Source organism: Asterias amurensis, chromosome 11 (genome assembly GCF_032118995.1).
Source record: "Asterias amurensis chromosome 11, ASM3211899v1".
NCBI lineage: Eukaryota > Metazoa > Echinodermata > Asteroidea > Forcipulatida > Asteriidae > Asterias > Asterias amurensis.
The window spans coordinates 14,607,501-14,627,205 of NC_092658.1; the positions used below are offsets into that span (position 1 = coordinate 14,607,501).

Consider the following 19,705-nt stretch of genomic DNA (forward strand, 5'->3'; position numbering starts at 1 on the left):
CATGTACGCCAGATCAACAACAACCTCTTGAGCCTTTTCAGCTGCATGTTGGCTTCTTGTTGATGATACCAGTCCGTGTAACTCGCTTAATTTATTGGGTAATTCTGCAACTGCCATTACTGCTTCCGAGCAGGCGGTAGCGCATGTTCGTCGGACAGTGAATGTTATGACATAGCGCCCTCTATCGGTCAATTATATCGGCTGCTATTTTTAGCGTTTTAGAAATCACGGTTAGCAGGCTCCGTTTTGTGTCTCCGCCGTTTGGAAAATGCCTGTTTTGCTATGGCACTTGGAAGGCCTGCTTAAAGCACAAACAGTAGCTAAGCACAACCAGAATAAGGTTACCGGTCAAAGTGCCATGTATTTTGCACAGTTTATGACTGGTATCCTGCTCATTTCTGCTAAGCAGCTTTATGAAATTGGGCCCTGGTGCCAAAATACTAAGCCCATGCCGTGAATTTGAAAAGGATATCAGCTTTATTTTTTTTGTTAAAGCAATCGCACAACATCGGTAAACAGTATTGTCCAAAGGCCCACACTTCGTGTATCACAACTAATAACAACATCTGTGAAAATTTAGTCTCAGTCATCAGAGTCGGGAGAAGTTTCTGGCAAAATGAAGCTGTTTAGACAGAAATATCAAAGGTCTTGAAATGTCGACCCGAGTATTCAGGTCATTATCCAAACATTAGCACTTCATGTAGCTTAACTTCTAGCCAAACGTTTGAAGAGCTTTGCTCTGAGGGAGGCTGAAGTTTAATTTTCATAAAATAATCCAGTAAGACGCAAGACTTCAAAATGAAAAACAATTGAGTCAGTTATACAATCATTCATTCATTGTTTAATCAAACTTCCAACTAGTTTCAACTACTTTACATGATGTGAAAACATTAGGAGAATAAACAAAAATCCACAAAACAAAAACAAAAAGAACCCAATCTCAAAGCAATTGGCTATTTGTGTGTAAGATATTGAAAGTCTGGTACAGTGACTTGATTGGTCACAAATGAATATTCACTAAGACATCATGCTGTATCACAGGGCAAAATTTTGTCAAGCAACCACCACATATAATTTGGTTTTTACTCTTAAATCCACAGGCAAATCACTTGAATTGGATTCGAGCCCACACCACTTTCATTGCTAGAGCAGATGTCTTACCACTAGACCACCAGATATGCCATAAATTAAGATAATCTTTTTTTTGTGAGCAAATTTACAATGAGATCAACTCACTTGTATAGATTACAAAATAAAAAGTAAAGATGTGTGATCCCTGGCTAGGGCTACATGGCAGTTTTACAAGTTGCTTTTGACTGGCAACCCTTAACAAACATTTTTACAAAATAGCAAGCCCACCAACATGGTTCCTTTGTTCAACCTAAAATATGAAGGAAATAATTAACAGGCCTGTGTCCTTCGTTTTTGAAAGGGCAAGGGCACCAAGGCTTTATTTCCTTGGTAAAGGGCACCCTATGAGGAAATTTTAAATTTGTACTTGACAATTTCAAGAGCACAAAGGTAATGACCAGGGGTCATGGAAGCAATTGCCTTTGTTAACTGTGTGAAGAATCAGGCCTGAAATTAATGTTCACAGTTTGGTTTCTATGCATATTTCCTGAATTCAAGAAATTAGTTTTAAGCCATTATCAGTTTTAGATGCAACGTCTCTGAAGGATGATGGAAAGATTGGGATTGTGGTTGACAATTTAATAATGTACAGTGAAGGGATCCTTCCCAGGGTTGAAGGTTATTCAATTTCACAGCTACCCCCGGCTTCTTCCAATTGTTTCTTCATCTCCTCAGCTTCCGTTTTGCTGACATCGGCTTTGACTACCTGAGGTGCGGACTCAACAAACTTCTTCGCCTAGACAATACAAACAACAAAATACATCAAGTGAGAATACAATCAATATTATTATTAAATATGAAGGGTGCTGTGGTCGAGCGGATGAGAGCACCGAACGAACTCAAGCTCTTGTGATTCTGTTCAGCAAAGTGTGTGTTCGGGAGTCGTGACACTTGTGTCCCTGAGCTAGCATGCTTCTCTCCACCCAGGGATAAATGGGTAACTGTTAGGCCAGAGATGGTTCTTGTGATTGATTTAGTCGAGGCTAAATTGCACAGGCTGTATACTCCCAAGGGAGCTGAGATGGTTTAAGGCATGATTTAAGACCCAGTGACCAGGGGTATTAGTTTTGGAAGCATTTTGAGACGCTATTAAAAGCGCTGTATAAAGACTGGTTATTGTTATTACTATTAAATCTCCTTTTTCCACCACACAAGAACATTATGGGCACACGAGGGCGCCCTAGGACATCACGGAAAAATGTAATTCAGAGGGACCTCTCCAGACTGGGCACTGGGTGGCCTATGGAGGAGGCAGAAGTGGCAGCTCAAGATCGGTCTATTTAGAAGCTTCTCACCAGTCATGCAGCCGGTGCATAAATGCATGATGCTAACTGATGATGATGATGATGGGGAAGACAGAAAATTGGGCTCGGCGAGTACTGAAGTTCAAAATTCATATTCACACACACTTACCTGTACAAGGTTCATGCCACTGGTTAGAGCCTTTATTTGTTTGATGAGCTTGACTTTACTCGTTTCATCAAATTTGGTGAGTTTCACGGTGAACTGGGTTTTTTCTTTTGGTTTAACGACAACATCAGCATCTTCATCATCCTCCTGCATTAAAACAACAAGTGAAAATTCACTCGTTAAATCTCGAAGAATATCAGACTAATAGAGTACAATAATTTTCTTTATATCGTTGCGGTACCCACTGCCAAAAACATAGGATTTGAACTACCTCTAGCTACCGGGCAATCTCGGTAGTCTAGTTGGTAAGACACTGCTCTAGAATTGCAAGGGTCGTGGGGTCGAGGGATTGAGGGATCAAATCCCATCCGAGTAATACGCCTGTGATATTTTTTTCACAGGACTCAGGAAAGTGCTACAGTGTACAGAGAGTATACAGTGCTAACACACATCGGTGTATGGGTAAAAACCAAAATTTTCTTTTTTGAAAAGAAGTATCAATGTGACCTTTGTTTACAATAAGTGTGACCATGTACATTCATGGGCTTTTCTACCAGGCAAGATACTGCACTGTGGTCATATGGGAAAGTTTATACTTTTTGTCATGATTTCCACATAAATCCAAGAGTTATAACAGTAAGAGCTGAACAAGTTTTGAGATGTCCCTCACCACATTTCATCATAAATTTGAAAATTTTATGTTTTCTTCCATTGAACTATGTACAAATCGTGCCTGCAGGAAGCCCAGGCTTGGTTGCTCTTTCAAAAGTGTGACTTAACTGTGATTTAACATCGTTAACTGCGACTTAACTGGTATATTATGCCCTCATAATGGGAAACTCACCTGTTCTTGGGCGGGTGCTGCAAAACCTCCCATAGACATAACTGGAGCATCTTGAATTCCTAATGTTTGCTGTTGGGTTACGAAAGAAAACAATTATTATCTTGAACTAATTCTCTGCAAAAACAAAGGTGAAAAGTTGTTACGTGATTAAACATACACTGGCATGTATGTTTAGTTTTTGAAAGGGCAAGGGCACCAATGCATTTTTCGCCTTGGTAAAGGGCACCCTATGAGGAAATTGTACATTTCTACTGGAGCATTGCAAGGGCACAGAGGCAATGACCTTGGGCATTGAGGCAATCGCCTTCTTTGCCTCTGTGAAGTATCAGGACTGCATACATGTAGGCAAATCGCTGATGAACAAATTTCATTTTGATAACCTTTTTTTTTTTAAATTGTATGCATTACCTTTAATAATTTATTCAGATCCGCAACCTCTGCCACAGTGAGGCTTGAAATCTGCTCTACGATTCTGGAAATCTTTTCTGGATATTTGATTTCTCCATCAAGGGGAGGCGCTGGGATTGCATCACTGCTGTAGCACCTTAACGTCAGTGGAGCATTTTGTAGTCTGTGGTTGGTTGCCAGCACCCTGCAGACCCGATGTGTTGAAAATTTGGCATTGTGAAGTCGGCATAATCTGTAATATTATGAAAAAAAAGCTGCTTTGTAAAGGATTTCAGTTTCTGTCAAATGAGACCGTGAATAATCAGATACAACTTTCAATACTTCAAGCATACTGCAGTTTGACCAAAACAGATGTAAATGCAAGGAATAGTAAATGTTTCTATTGTATTTTTTAATTTTTCAATGGGGCAGCTGAGAAACCCAAAACAAGGAATAAAGCTAAAATTTGCATACCTGGACTTCAACTACTCCTAGAACTATGAGGTTTGTTCCACTATAACGACAGCGGAACGAACCTCATAGTTTTAGGCAATCTTTGCTTCAACAGGGCCCAATTTCATGGCTCTGCTTATCACCAAATTCTGCGCTTACGATAACAATTCTACGCTTTATGTGCAAGCACCATATTTCTGCACTAGCTGTGTAAGCGTAGAGTAGAATGCCTCGTAGTGAGGAGTATGAACTCGCACACACACAAATTCCCCCCAAAAATAACCTGTGAAATCTCTTGTCTTATACAAGTAGGACTTCAACACCTACTTCCATAAGCGCCGATTAATTGCCAATGCTTACGGTAAGCAGACCCATTTAAATTCGGCCAAGATTTAGCGCTTGCACAGTAAGCAGAGAATGGTGATCATAAGCGCCAAATTCGGTGGTAAGCAGAGCAATGAAATTGGGCCCAGATTGAATATGTATGAATTTTCATTATTTTAACAATTAAGTGTATATTTATTGTGACACGATTTGTCATCAATTTATAAAATTTAAAAAGCTGGTATAAATTTATAAAAAGCTGACATAATTTTGATCTGAACCCGTTTCAATCACTTTTTAATTTAGTTAGGTTAATTACTTAATTAATTAAAATTAAATCATAAATTAAATAAAAAAAGTCTGCCTCATCAAATTCAAAGTACAATGCCAAGTGGATCTCGTATCAATCAGTGTATCCGATAATTATGACCCCAACGAACCAACCTACATGCCCAAAATAACGAAGTCTATTTGATTTCTACCTACTCCTAGAACTATTTCGGTTTCATCCGGCTATCGTCTCCCGTAACCTCATAGGTTTATATCTCTCACGCGTTAAACGACCCATGGTTCAATGAATTTTGGAATCAGGAATCTCTCTTTTTTTTTTTTTTAATCTCGCCAAAATTAGGCTCTATGTGTCCTTTGATGTATCAATGTGTAATCTTTCGACCAGAGAATCCACTCCGCAATCTCAAAAATTGTTAAAAATGATAAATTCTTACCGTAATTTCAGAGTCCCTATCTACTGTACGTGTTACTCCTCTGCCAACAATAATTAAAAATTACCTGACCTCGTTTTGCGAAAATGCGTCACGAGAGGGCGGGTACGATCCGTGATTTGTGTACAAAACATACACGGAACCACGAAGCTCGCACAGGGTACCAGTATGTAAACGGCTGTGTGCAAAAAGTGTACATACTGGTACCCTGTGCGAGCTTCCTGGTTCTGTGTATGTTTTGTACACAAATCACAGATCGTACCCGCCCTCTCGTGACGCATTTTCGCAAAACGAGGTCGGGTAATTTTCAATTATTGTTGGCAGAGGAGTAACACGTACAGTAGATAGGGACTCTGAAATTACGGTAAGAATTTATCATTTTTAACAATTTTTGAGATTGCGGAGTGGATTCTCTGGTCGAAAGATTACACATTGTCATTGGTACATCAAAGGACACATAGAGCCTAATTTTGGCGAGATTAAAAAAAAAAAAAAGAGAGATTCCTGATTCCAAAATTCATTGAACCATAGGTCGTTTAACGCGTGAGAGATATCAACCTATTCACGTTTTTTACGACTTCCAGCCACTTCTTGTGCTCTACATAGAATTTGGATATCAACTTAAATCCCTTGTTTCCCTCTTACCTTGGACTGCTGCCCAATGCCCGCCTCAAAATAGGAGCACAGCTTCTACAAATAGCGTTCATATTATCGATGATTTGTAGCAAAAAAATGAATGGTTTGTGTGGATGCCTAGTTAGTTCGTGTGGTTCGTGCACGTTGTACGCACTTACATAACGAAAGATAGGGTATAAAGACGGGGTACCAGATTTCATTTTACGAAAGCTAGCCGTGAATTGGGACCAACTGCGGATTTTTTCCTAGGCTAGATAAGGCTAATTAACATAAATGGGCGTGTTTTACAAACTTTTTAGCGCATACAACGTGTACGAGGCATGTATTAATGCTTTATGATTGGTCTGCTCCTAAGTGACGTAGTTTGTCACCTACAAACTTTCGATGGTCTGCTAGCTGCACGGATAGATTACGTAAGAGCGTGGTTAATTTTTCTGCAAAATAAATAATACCACAGCCATAGCGCCCTCCTGTTTTCCCAGTACTCAACAGTTCTTGAGAGTCCAAAAAATGCCGATTTCAGGACTTGTTCCTCTGCTGCAGCTAACAGAGAAGTTGCTAAAAAGCAAAGTGTCAAAGAAGAGGTTTTACTAGCTACTGATACCATAACTCTAATGGCTAATGCCAACATCAAGCTAAACTTGAGACATACATAGTTAACTAATGCGCACTGAACTCAATACTCAGTCCCACCACCTCTGCTCTCCATCTGTCCCAATTACTCAATGTCTCTTTGCAGTGGACTTGAACAAAGCAGTTCATGACATAAAAACAACCAACAAGTTTGAAAGCTAGAGCAAGCTCATTCTCTGCAGGCAGAATACAAAATAATTTTTCAACGTGGAGTAACATTAGTTCAGACCAATCTATTTTGAGCATAGTAAAAGGACTCAAACTTACATGAACATGTCAGCGATGCACTCACTTCAATGGAAGCTATCACTACCAGCATGTCAAGTATCCAGGAGCAACTTGCAAGAACAGTCATTTTAGGCAGGACAGCTGAAATCATCATTGTGGCTTAGTGGAGAAACTCCAAACAAAAACACCATGCTTCGTATATTTCTTAATTTTAGTATGAACTTCCATAATCAGTAAAGCTTCCGGATTAAAATCATTTGAACAGCGTTGTTTTTATTGTTTAAAATCCTGTTTGAAATCTCTAAAACGCCAACAAATTTCTTTCAGTGAGACTGTCATACGCATTGGATGTATTTATTACATCTAGGGATTTGTTTTAATGTAACAACTATGACATCTAGGGATTTGTTTTAATGTAACAACTATGACATTATTATTACATTGTTTTAACATAATAAATTCTTTACGTGCAACTTTTATTAAAAAAACTGTTGACTGATAATGCAAAACAAGACTTTCCTGTTGTAAATTGTAAAAGTTTTTGAGTAGTAAGTTCAGTTTATGTAAACCAATAATAACATACACTGTAAACAGAGTTTATTTACTCTTTGTGGACTATTTACTCGCTTGGACTGAAACATGAATATCTTCCTTCCTTGTCACCAAGCTCTAACCCAGTAGCCAATGCAAAGTGAACAAGACTTAAATAGACCCTTCCCATGAAATATGTAAATTACACATAGCGCGTGCGCACTAACGCTTTGGTTGGCAAAATGGGGGAACATCGGGCTGTTTTTAACACAGCTAATGAGTGCGTGACGCAGCACGATTGCATGACGCAGACGCAATTGCGCGTCTGCTTAGTGCACAACTCTATGGCGTTTGCCAACCAAAAGGGTCTATACGCATGCGTGAATGTGATTAGCATATTTCATGGGAAGGGTCCCTTAGAGGTCACTTGAAAACTTGTTAATGTTAGTCTCCAATAAGCCATTTGCATATTAGATTTGAATAACGTCTGGTGTACATTATAGTCACAAGTGACTGCTAAAGTTTGAATTCCCAGACTACAGATTTGCCATGTCACATAGTTCAGGGAAAGCTTTTGCATTCATATGCAATTCTGAATGAATGCGTTTTGCACAGTGGTACTAAGCTGCCCATGTGGAGGTAGCTATACAAAAGCTTGCCCTAAACCACAAAACAGCACTGTATTATGTCTGTTGAATCCAAAATAAGTATCCGCTTGTGACCAATCAAGTCAAGCTACCAGACTGTATTTACAACCGAACTTATTCACGGACCCTTATTCACAAGTTAACAAATGTACTTAAGTTGAAACTTAAAGTTCTTTTTAAGCTCACAGTTCCTAATGTTCATGCTCTGCCTAACTACAGGATTTTCCGTAGAACACGCAAATGCTTAAAACAGCAGTTTGGTCCTTGGTCTTCAAATTTATGAACGTTAAAAAAGTAAACAATTAACCTAACATGCTGTTACTGTAATTGCATCAAGACTTTTGTGTAATGTACAAGTAGTACGTTACTATGATCATTTTTAGCAATTTATAGGTTTATGTATTTCTTCATACTCTTGTTACTACTAATGATACTCTTTCCAGTAGTATAACAATTGTAAGGGTATGTTTATTTGCAAGTCTGTAAGTAAAAAATGTTTCTTGGAATACAGCAACAAGCATTTATGGTTTTAGCAGAAACAGTGTTAATTTACTGTGACCAGATAGGTGTTCACTTCGAATCTTTTGCTGTCATGCTAGCCAAGAGTGCAACTAAAGATGTCAGTTTTTCAAACTGCTGTGATAACATTTACGTAAACGAGCAAGTCTGTTCATCATCCAAAGTGAGACCGGGGGCCAATTTCATATTTTACACATGTTACTGGCCAAAATTTCATGCCATATACATTGCTTGTGACTGGTATTTAGCTGTTTATTACTTAGCATAACAATTGAGTGGAGTCTTGGCCGGTAATCTGATATTACTAGGCAAGGATTTGTTTGCTTAAGCAAAACTTTGTACTTAAGCAGCTCTATGAAATTGGGCCCTGGGGTCAATTTCACAAAGTTGTTAAGCAGAAAATACTGCTTGACAATTTTTTTTGCTCAGCACACATTGATTCGGGCACCAGTCACAACAATGTAAGGTTGGTAACCTATTTCTGTTAAGCAATACTTTTCTGTGCTTAGCAATTTTTTTGTGCTTATCATTTTGTGCTTACACTTTATGAAAGTGAGACCTTGTTTGATAATTCAGGGTAAGCAGAGACCATAGTGGGGCAACTTAACGAGTGAATTGATGTAACATTTCTTCTTTGTTGATCAAGTGGGTTGTCTTGTTGACCAGTTGCATGAGTTCATTCAAGTTGCTGGACCAGTTATTCAAGATTTCGTTGGGGTCCTTGGCAGGGGAGAAGTTAACGATGCCAGCGAGGCGGTCTACCTTGGCATAGATGGTTTTCTTGATGACTAGGTTAGATAAGAACTCCTCTGCCTCCTGTTATCAAAATAAGAATTACAAGGAGTAAGTAAAAACTTGAGACACTGTGGGAATGAAACAAACGGAAAATTAGGTCAGTATTCTTCTTAATAACCAGGGCCCAATTTCATTGAGCTGCTTTACAAAGCAGACAATATTAGCTCCACAGCTCCAACAATTTACAGGACATCATCATCATAGCCGTCCTCCCGAGATGGCTTCCCAACTACGAGTCTCCATAGGTCTTTGTTCCTTGCCAAGTGTCCTGCTGCTGCCACAGATGGTATGCCAGACTCTACACAGAAGTGCTTGGTATTTGCTTGAGTCTGTTACCTGCAATGTGACCTTCTAAGAGAATTGTGGGGTATCGGCCACTGCCTATTTACAGGTATGTCTGACTAAAGGAACGAAGGTCTGAAATATAGGATTATATTCTTGGTAAAGGGTGTTTTGGTTAAATTATTACAGCGCCCTTTGTCCTTGCTTGTACCCATCCATCGATGGAGGTCACCCTTTGTGTATGCAAGGTGCACATTACGCAATGAATCTTCTGGGCAAGTCAACATGTCATCCTCTATTGACACCTTGCACGCATGTCACACGCGGCGACTGTGCCACGCTCACCATGTTTGGTGGTCAATAGGTTTACGTGTAAATGACGCGTCGCCTAAAATGCGCACTTCATTGAATAACGTACATTGACTCTGCCCACCAATATGGTGCATGCAAGATTATTCTGATGGTGACGTCAGGTAAAATGGGTCAACTGAACTTGCCCCACACAGATTGTTTCATAGTAGCTTGCTACCTCATTTGCACCCACACACACAGACGTCACAATTTTATGTTTATACTGTCCCCAACCGTGCAACTTTCAAATTTGTGCGTCTAAACACGGTGTCTGTTGTAAAGCAGTTAAATAAGAAACAAAAAACTTACACTCTCCGCAAGTTCCAATAGCTCGGCCATCCTCTGTAAAGTGATGCGCTCATAGTACTTGGCCATTACTCGGATGTTCTGTCAACATAAAATGCAACTCAAGATAAATCATTTTGATAAAGAAAACGAAGTGTGCAACAATGACTGAAGCTGCCTAAGCTGTACTATAAACATAATCAAACTTTGGGGTTGAACAAATAAAAATTAACTAGAGTGGGACTCCAACCAAAGACTTCTGGATTAACGACCAACACTCTACCAACTGAGCTATCTAGCCATATATTGGCAGTCTCGCTAGTGTGTCCATATCTTTGTTTGGGGGTGCCAGTCAGAAGCCATTGCCATTAAGCTGTGTGGCAAAGATGTATCGAATCGCCGATGTTTATCATGTTTGGGACACGGACACTTACATGTTCTACGACTCTGTTCCGCAGGTCATTCCAGCGTTGTTTACCCTGCTCATTATCACTGAAGACATCTGTGGGTAAACTATCAGTGGATCCTTTCTTGAGTTCCCCCTCATAGATTGCACACACCTGTTGCCATCGCATCAGCTCCTGAGTGGTAAAACACTTTAACAAATCCCTGTAAAGAAGAATGGAATAGGGATTTTACTACTCAAAATCTGTTCACTAGCTTGTAGTTTGTCATCACAAAGAGAGAAACCTGGTTCAAAAATGACTGCAAGGCAACACTAGTCCAAGCTTCATATGGCTATCATTGTAAGAAGGATCGTAAAATAGTGTGACTTCAACCTAACCGGTTCTTTTCAGAGCAAACACTGCTTCCCTGAGAGATTATTGCATTGTGTGCTGGATGGCGCAACAAATAGTGTGACGTTGTTCCCGGCTTCCCGTTGAGCCAAGTATAGGCCTTTCAAAGTCTTCAATCAATTATAACATTTATATGGCGCCATATTCCAATGACGATTACTCATGGCGTCGTCCAGTAAGCTCTTGTAAACAGGTGAGATTTGAGTGATGTCTGGAAAGTCTGTATTTTTGGTGATTGTCTGATATTGTAAGGAACACTGTTCCATATCCTGGGGACCGCGACAGAAAAAGCAAAATCATCCAAACTGTGTTTGCTTCTAAGAATGATCATGCTATGATCATGCCTCATTTGGAATATTTCTAAATAAGCACAGTTTTTTATTATTATTAATTAGTATTATCATCTTCTCTAAACAGGTACTGGCCTGGTATAACACGCAGGCCATAGCCTCTGTTGTACCTGGTCTTTGCCTTGGTGCCCTTCCAAAATTTTCCCACTGACTTTAAGATTTTCTAATGAAAGTGCCCTTTGCAAAATGAAAATGGCCTTGCCCTTTCAAATATAAAATTCCAGGCCTGCAGGTATCGTCAGGCTTATGAGTCACAGCACTAGTCACTTTTTAGGGTCCTTTGGTTTCATTCCAAAACTGATATAAAAGTTATCTTCTAGACCCATATCTTAGTTGAAGTCTTTTAATCTTACCTGTATTTTGGTATTTCATCAAGATTCTTATCAGCAGCTACTCGATGGATCAGATCGGACTGCTCATTATCAAACGGTGACAGTACCAGGTATAGAATCACATGTTTGGATATCTGTACACACAACAAAAATTCTCCATGAAAACAGACAGCCGTTGGTTACAATCCTGGTTGTGATACTTGTGTCCTTGAGCAAGATACTTAACTATAATTGCTTCTCTTCACCTAGATATAAATGGGTACCTGCGAGGGTAGAGGTTGCTCCGGCTGAAACTCCACAGGGAGCTGAGCAACATTAAAGGGATGTTATTGGCCAAATGACCAGGCACTAATGTAAAGTGCATTGATACGGTTATTGTGAAATGCGCTATATAAGAATTTTTGAAGTTTTAGAGCCAGGTACAAAATATACTACTCAATTTCATAGAGAAGCTCATGCACAAAAAGTAGTCAAGCACAACAAAACTATGCGAACCAGAATTTCTTGAGCAGAAATTGGGCTTGCATTTTTGCATCTACTTTTGCTTCCGCTTGGACAAGTCTAAAAAAAAAAAACTGCATGATCTCAACTAAACTGATTTTACTCAGAGTAGGCCACTGAGAAATTGATAATGTGACCTCACATTAATAGACTAACACTGAGCGTTCACAGTAGCTGAGCGGTCTAGCGCACTGGATGCGGTTCCTGGGCCCAATTTCATAAAGCATGTAAGCGGCCATTTTGTGCTAATGGGGCGGCCCTTAAGACAATTTTCTACAAATGTATGTCATAAAGCTGTTTATCGTAAGCAAGGGTAAATGCTGGCTGCTATGGTTTCTTACCTCCTTCCATTTCGATGGGTCATCCTTAATGATTGGCGTATCATAAATGGCTCTGTAGTGTCTACAGATATCTAGGTATGCACCGTCATGTTGATCCACCTCAATCATCAATCTATAAAACTTCAATTTCTGCTCCTGTGAAGACACAAATACATAAAATAAAAAAAATAGATAAAGGGTTCCGGAATGGTCATACAAAAACATCCCTTGTTTTTTGTATGTGGTAAACCTTACACATTTATATAAAATAGTTTATTAAATTATTAGCTTTACCTGAATACTCTCCTCGGTGGAATCAAAGAACTTGGGGTTGATTTTCTTGCTAATAATCTGAGTGCGTATAATGTCTTTAGTAGCTACACATAGTCGCATCTGCTCCAAGATAAACTCCACTTTCTCTTTACGTTCCATGGAACCAAAAGTCTCAACCTGCAATGGAAAACAGAGTGACATTTTCCTTGCATCACAAAAAAAACATTCAAAGAATATCAATAATGTCAATGGCAAAGTTTTTAAATTTGATCCTTTTTTAATTGGTTTATTGGCTAATGTAAACATTTCAAAAGTCACGGCAAGAGGCCAATGTTAAAAATATAAGTATATAAAAGGCACAAGACCACAAAAGACCTACGATAAAAACACTGAACACCAAGAAAAATCAATAACTATTATTATATACAGGAAAATTACAACAATAACAGGATGAGAGCAATAAGATAGGGCAGTACAGCCTATTGACCCATTTACCTGAGCCCAATTTCATGTTTCTGCTTACCGCAAGCAAAGAATTGGCCATTACAGAACAGGGAATTCTACACTTATGTCAAGCGTATTTCAGGGGTTGGCATGGGATTGTGGGCATGCGTACTCCATGTTAATAGGCATTCTTGTTACACAGCTAGTGCAGAAATTTGGGACCAGCACAGTAAGCAGAGAATGGTGATTGTAAGCACTGAGTTCCGCAGTAAGCAGAGCCATGATATTGGGCTCTGATAAATCTTTACTTCACCTTTTTGGCTATTTGTTTGCACATGTAATGCAAAGCGCATGCCCAATGCTTATCAAGGACTTGAGTTTGTTCTCAAAATGTTTCTAGTGACAGATCCTTGTTTGTAAAAAACGAAAACCTGGATTGCTTTTGTTAAAGTTTCATATTACAGACACCTCCAAGACTATATCTCTACATGCAATTTGGAATATAATGACCGCTTTGTGATGGACTCGGTTGTGATATTATTATGACTGTGTTAAAGGCAGTGGACACTATTGGTAATTACTTAAAATTATTGTTAGCATAAAACCTTACTTAGTAACAAGAAATAGGGAGCTGTTGATAGTATAAAACATTGTGAGAAACGGCTGCCTCTGAAGTAATGTAGTTTTCAAGAAAGAAGTAATTTTCTATGAGTTTGATTTCGAGACCTCAGATTTAGAATTTGAGGTCTCGAAATCAAGCATCTAACAGCACACAACTTCATGTGACAAGGGTGTTTTCTTTCCACTATGATCTCGCAAGGTCGACAACCAGGTTTGTTATTTTATGCATTGTTGAGATACACCACCTGTAAAGGCTAGTCTTTGACAATTGGCAATAGTGTCCAGTGTCTTTAAGTTTGTTGTGACTCAACAGTGATCAGACTTGTATTTCAATCTTGGAGCTTTACTTCCTACATCAGGATGTAAAATATTTCATCCTAGACTCACCTGTAATTCCTGAAGGATACTGGCTGCCTCTGTGATCTCACCCTGACCCTCCTTAATCTTGGCCAAGGTCATCGTTAAACGAGCACGCTCAATCTCAACATATATCTGCAATTATCAAATTATTCAGTGTCATACAACAAACCAGAAATGGGGAAAATTCAACTGTCCTGCTTTTTAAACTACTACCCGGGCAGAAGGTATAGAAAATTGTCTGGGACTACTACTTTAGCCTATTATAGGATCAGAATTAAGTGTACTACCGCGGGTCAGTTCTTCTGATTGGTCTCAACGTTTTGACTAGCTTGCTCTAGTCATCGTCAAGAAGACTGTGTTACAGCAAACCAAATATATATTGATACCTCACCATACATTGCCTCAAATCCTATAAACTCATCATCTCTCATTTGGGTGGCACGATTGGCTTGTTTGTAAAGCGCTCGCCTCTAACCAAGGTGACCCCGGTTCGATTCCCGGCCAGAGCCATGTGAGTTGAGTTGTGCGTTGGCTCTCTGCTGTGCCACAAGGGTTTTCCAGACTTTCCAGTTTTCCTCCCTCGGGAAAAATCAAACACTTTCTATCTTGGCTGTGCTATGTGGTTATAACGGGTTGATGTGGCTGGCAGCCAAAGGCGCCCTTGCATGCCTGCTTCTCGAACACGTTGTAGCCGTGTCCTTTCGCAATTCAGCTCTAGCTGCGAGTAAGGATGATTAGTCTCCCAAATTATTATTATTATCTCTTCCTTTAGTCTTCCTGGGCTTACCTTTCCAGCTGTGACCGTTCTCAGGGTATCAATCAACTTCAGCTTAGTCTCCATATCAGGCGTTTTTTCTAAATAACTACATGCCTCCTGTACCATCTTCACAACAGCCTATGTGCATAACAATGGCAAGATAAAAACAAAAGACATTAAAAGATTTTCACTTACATGTTATAAAGACAGTCATGCTGGAAAACTTCCCTTGATTATTATTTTTGTTTGAAATTCTACAATAATAATATTACTAATACTAAGTTCTTATACAGCGCTTTACCACATCCCTAGTGGTGTATCAAAATGCACAGTATTTTTTCCTGTTAGGTATGTAGAGGTACAATTTGGAGTATGAGACCTATTCATTTAAAGCACCATGTAATGGTTAACAAGGTGATGTGGCACAATATACTGCCAATCAAACCAGGAACACCTGAGTACCCTTCTCTTAAGTACACTGGATTTGTTTACATAGAGAATTAATAAGCCATGGAGGCAATGGCATCTGTTATTGCCATGGTTTTGGCCTTGGTGCTGAAATTTGTAATAAATCTTTGAATCATTTGGAGAGGCGAGTCTCTGATTCGTTGTAAATTACCTGCTTGAGTTGACTGCGTCGTTTGGTCAATAGCAGTACATGCTCATTCAGTAAACCCCATTCCTTGGCTTCAAAGCACATACTGACGATTGCTACAAGAATTCGTGCTGTGGAATGCATATCTGCTGCCTAATGATAGAACAAAAGCAGAAAAATATCAAAGCAGATGTTAAAAGCTGAAAGTGGATTGTGGAGAACTATTTAGGAAAAGTGAGTGACATACATGTATGTGTCTAGATTGGTGGCTGCTTGTTTACATTTTGTAATGGGATTAGAGCAAGTGTTGTATCCACAGTGGGCGGTGCTGGGCAGGCCTGCCCAGGACTCATTGCCCAGCGCTCTGAGCAAAAATACACTGTGCCACCCATCACAGATTTCAAAATATTGTCCACTGTGCATTGATCTAAGACACAGCTCATGATACAAAGTATCAAATGTCACAGAGAAAGAACACAGTCAAAAGGCCATTCAACTTATTGTATTGCCCCCATAACACAAACAGTTTGATATGGAATAGTTTGCGGTACCACCATGTAATGACTATCTCTATTTAGTTGGGGTGGTTCTGAAACCGTTGGTTTCAACTCATTGTTTTGATCAGTATGCTCTGATCGTCTTCATCCACACAGTTTGGAAACCATGCCCTACTTCAGCAATACTGGTCCCATAACTTAACATTAATTATTGTGTTAGTCTGCTTGCCCCTGCTTGACTTAAAATAAAGTTGATTTATTGCCCACCACAAACATTGATCTATCTACAACCCTGATTAGAACCCATCTGACTTTTGGGAACACAGTTGTATTTTAATGACAAGTTGCACTCGATTGGATTGCACAATCAACCACTGTAGAGTTTGGGTTTCTTGCTGCTGCTTTTCACCTCTGTGGATAGTTTGAATCAAGCTTCAAATGTGGGACTTTGGAACACTAGGTGGCAGCAGACTTACCAGATAAATTTCCCTTGTCCAAGTAGTTTCCAAGATGAGCACATTATCACGAACAATGGATTTACATTAAGTCTGCTGCCACCTAGTGTCAAAAAAGTTCCAATTGACGCCTCCCACATCGATTGGGTTTCAATATGGCTTCTCCGCCCACATCCAAATTTCTCTCAAAATGTTCAGTGCTTTGAGTCACAGTGCTAGTCACTTTCAAGGGTCCCTGAGTTTAAAACAATTTCTTTTTAGTAAAAACAACTTACAGTTCTTGTTTGTTTTTCGAGCGACAGTAGACTTTCCAAAGCCTCACTTAGCTTTCCATCCTAGATCAAGCAAAATAAAATCATAATAACATTTTTAATACGTGTCACAACGGATAGCCTACACACTAGTAATATGTATAACACAATCAGATGTTTAAACCAAGTACTCTTATTTAGTTTACAGCATTAGCCAGTGAGCCCATAACATTTTATTGATCATTTCCCACCAATGATAATCATTAAAAATAGACATAATAATAGGTGTTTGTGAATAAATGTGTGCTAAACGATCAGTCAAAATCATCCATTCATCCACTACATAAAACAATCATTTCGTCTGTAAAATAAATTCATAGTACACAAAAGTGTTAAGAACAAATTTAAATGGTTTGAGAACAGCGTTGTAGCCACGGTGGGCGGCGGTGGGCGGGCCCGCCCAGCACTGACAATTTCCGCCCGGCACTTCAGCCATGTCAGCTGAAAAATAGACTGCCGCCCACCACAAAATTTCCCCCAAAATTAATAAAAAATAAAAAGTTCTACTGATATTGATCACATTGCAAGACATCACATGTCATGTTTTTTCGTGTTTTGTCATTTTAAATGCAGTTTGTAATTTTTTTGAGCCAGAATTACGAGCAACAAAAACCTCAAACGTGTTTTCCCACGTAACTTGCCTCTTGCCATCTTGTGAAGCTTTCTTCGTGAAAAGTGCCCTGACGTTTTTATTGAACGAACTATAGTACAGTGTAGAAGGCGTACCGTCTAGATATACAGGCTGACAGCAGTGCTGGTACCGTGCACATGTACACGAAGTATGTATGTACATGTGGTGTACACCAGCGCGTGCTGTGGTAGACCCTAGAGTGCACTGCAAGTCTAGTCGTGAGGTTTTCGCGGGAATTTTACGCATTCCATGTACACACAAACAGTATCGCCACACAACAGTACAAGGGCTGTGTAAAGTGTAGTGTACGAGTCTGCGTGTCCCGGATGTAGGCATGTAAACACGTTCGCTTCGCCCACTCGTGTGACATGACAGCGCGCTGGGTTTTCAACTTGAATGAGATCTGTGTAAATTTTAAGATGGCCTCGCAACGTACGGTAAGCTGGACGACTTTTTTGGAAAACGCAAAAAGATTGGAAGATGATATAAAAGTATCTCGTGCAGCTTCAGTTAGTGCTGAGAATGAAACTGTACCATGAGACTATCGAGACAGTTACTCCACCTTCAAAGTTTTAAGTTCAACTTTATCGCGGCGGGATTACAACAAGCAAATAGCAGAAACTATTTCAAAAACAGTCTGTTCACAACAAATGCATCACAATTATTTTGTATTAACACATTTTTGTAATAACAATTGTTAATATATAAAAATTGTGATTCTTGAATCTTACACAATGTGCATTTGGCACGATTGGAATGTTAATATTTAGCCCTAAAAACAATCCTTACAACTAAGTACGTGCGCACTGCTCGCAATTTCTGACCAAGTTTAAATTTAGCTGCGCCCACCACTAAAAATGTCCTAGCTACAACACTGTTTGAGAACCAATGTCAACAAAAATGGTTTTCGAAGGCCGAAACAAATTAAAGGTTTCAATGAAAGCGGGACCATTTTGTCATGGCCCATCGGCAGGACCACGGCCGATGTCGGCTGAAAAAAATCACACTTTTTAACATTAGATCCCAATGAAATACCACTCGGAACTAGATAAAGGGTTGAACTAACATCCTGTATACCTTTGTTGTCCTGACGTTGTGATCAATGGGAATGGTTTAAAACCCTTCAATCACAGGCCCAACTTATAAAACAGCGTAAGATTAAAATTAAAATCTGTCATTCTCGTTAACGAGAATTTATATTGTTTTGCTGTTTTCTCAAAACGTAAAGCATTTCATGGAATAATAATATTTCAAGAGAAGTCTTTCACCATTGCCTTCTGAAATTGTAAACCCTGTAAGTTATTTGTAAATCTGTGAATTTTTTTTTCTGAACCGAAAGGGTCCAATGGCTTTAATACAAATTTCCCCCGTTAAAATTAATAGAATAAATCAGTCGACGAATTGTCAAATCAACTCATCATTCCTCTGTTCCTCACGCAAAATTAACATATCGTAACTGGTTAACGGAGTAAGCCGCACAAAATGAGTAAATGACTTGCAAAATAGCGAGTGGTTTCTACCGTTTATGCGAGGTCCACATGCCCCATTCTTATCGACATTACCATATCTAATACTCAACAACAAACCTTAGCAAGTGTTTGACATTCTGGGATTCTGCGATCCACCGATTCGCTGTAATCCACTTCCATTTTCTGGAGCCGTCCATCGCCGATGTTAGAGTCCTCCATCTTGGATTTTGGTTGTTTGGAGGCTGTATGGTATCCCGTCTCCTCTACAATTTACGCGTTATCTCGGTTTACTTGCCAACAAAAGAATACAGACATGTTGGGACCATACTAAAACTGTTCTCATTTATGAAAACAAGCGAGGGCGCCCTTTACCGCTCTTTTACAGATTTTTATTTTTTTTAAACTAGTTTAGCAAAGGTTTACTTTGCCGCTCTTATACGAAACTTTGCACGCAAGTTGTCCCTAGCGCAAATTGGATTTAAAAGAGAAGAAATTCCCCCACAAAAGCTTTTCAGAGTCAAAACACTCGGCAATAACATTAACATTGGATAATCCGCAAAGAAAAAAAGAACTTTTCACAACTCTTGCGAAGTAAACTTTTACAGGATAGAGGGCATACTTCATAGAGCGTGCTTCAATAATTTCAATAAGCGAACTAGATATTTCAAATTACTTTTCTACAAGAAAAAATAACTGATTTGGTTGCGACCTGTTTGTTCAAGTAAATCTCAATACGCCCCCGCTCCTAATTTTCTAAAACCAAGGACCGCTTTGTTAAAAAAAAAATGTTAAAACAACACTGTAACTTAAAAAT

The 19,705-nt window shown here is 39.3% G+C and overlaps 3 protein-coding genes and 1 long non-coding RNA gene across 5 annotated transcripts in view; 1 reads left to right on the forward strand and 3 right to left on the reverse strand.

The window, feature by feature from the left end:
- The window catches only part of LOC139943853 (DNA-dependent protein kinase catalytic subunit-like), a 77,640-nt gene extending 77,508 nt beyond the window's left edge, over nucleotides 1-132 (reverse strand). Inside the window, exon 1 of the mRNA XM_071940702.1 lies at nucleotides 1-132. This exon is cut by the window's left edge and continues 31 nt beyond it. Coding sequence (XP_071796803.1) covers nucleotides 1-117 — 117 coding nt within the window. The 5' untranslated portion in view covers nucleotides 118-132.
- The window catches only part of LOC139943859 (uncharacterized), a 295,369-nt gene that overhangs the window by 138,861 nt on the left and 136,803 nt on the right, over nucleotides 1-19,705 (forward strand). The gene's annotated exons all lie outside the window — the stretch shown is intronic.
- Nucleotides 838-6,050, reverse strand: LOC139944143 (large ribosomal subunit protein bL12m-like). Its single transcript, XM_071941111.1, has 5 exons — nucleotides 5,917-6,050; nucleotides 3,794-4,025; nucleotides 3,386-3,454; nucleotides 2,545-2,688; nucleotides 838-1,867 (listed from the first exon to the last, which is right to left on the reverse strand). Exons 1-5 carry the CDS (start codon nucleotides 5,976-5,978, stop codon nucleotides 1,751-1,753), a joined length of 624 nt encoding a protein of 207 aa, XP_071797212.1. The 5' UTR covers nucleotides 5,979-6,050; the 3' UTR covers nucleotides 838-1,750.
- Nucleotides 7,118-19,138, reverse strand: LOC139944142 (26S proteasome non-ATPase regulatory subunit 12-like). Its single transcript, XM_071941110.1, has 11 exons — nucleotides 19,009-19,138; nucleotides 16,756-16,815; nucleotides 15,553-15,681; nucleotides 14,964-15,071; nucleotides 14,204-14,308; nucleotides 12,773-12,928; nucleotides 12,500-12,634; nucleotides 11,679-11,791; nucleotides 10,613-10,787; nucleotides 10,203-10,280; nucleotides 7,118-9,281 (listed from the first exon to the last, which is right to left on the reverse strand). The coding sequence occupies exons 1-11, from the start codon at nucleotides 19,108-19,110 to the stop codon at nucleotides 9,069-9,071; spliced, it is 1,374 nt and encodes a 457-aa protein (XP_071797211.1). The 5' UTR covers nucleotides 19,111-19,138; the 3' UTR covers nucleotides 7,118-9,068.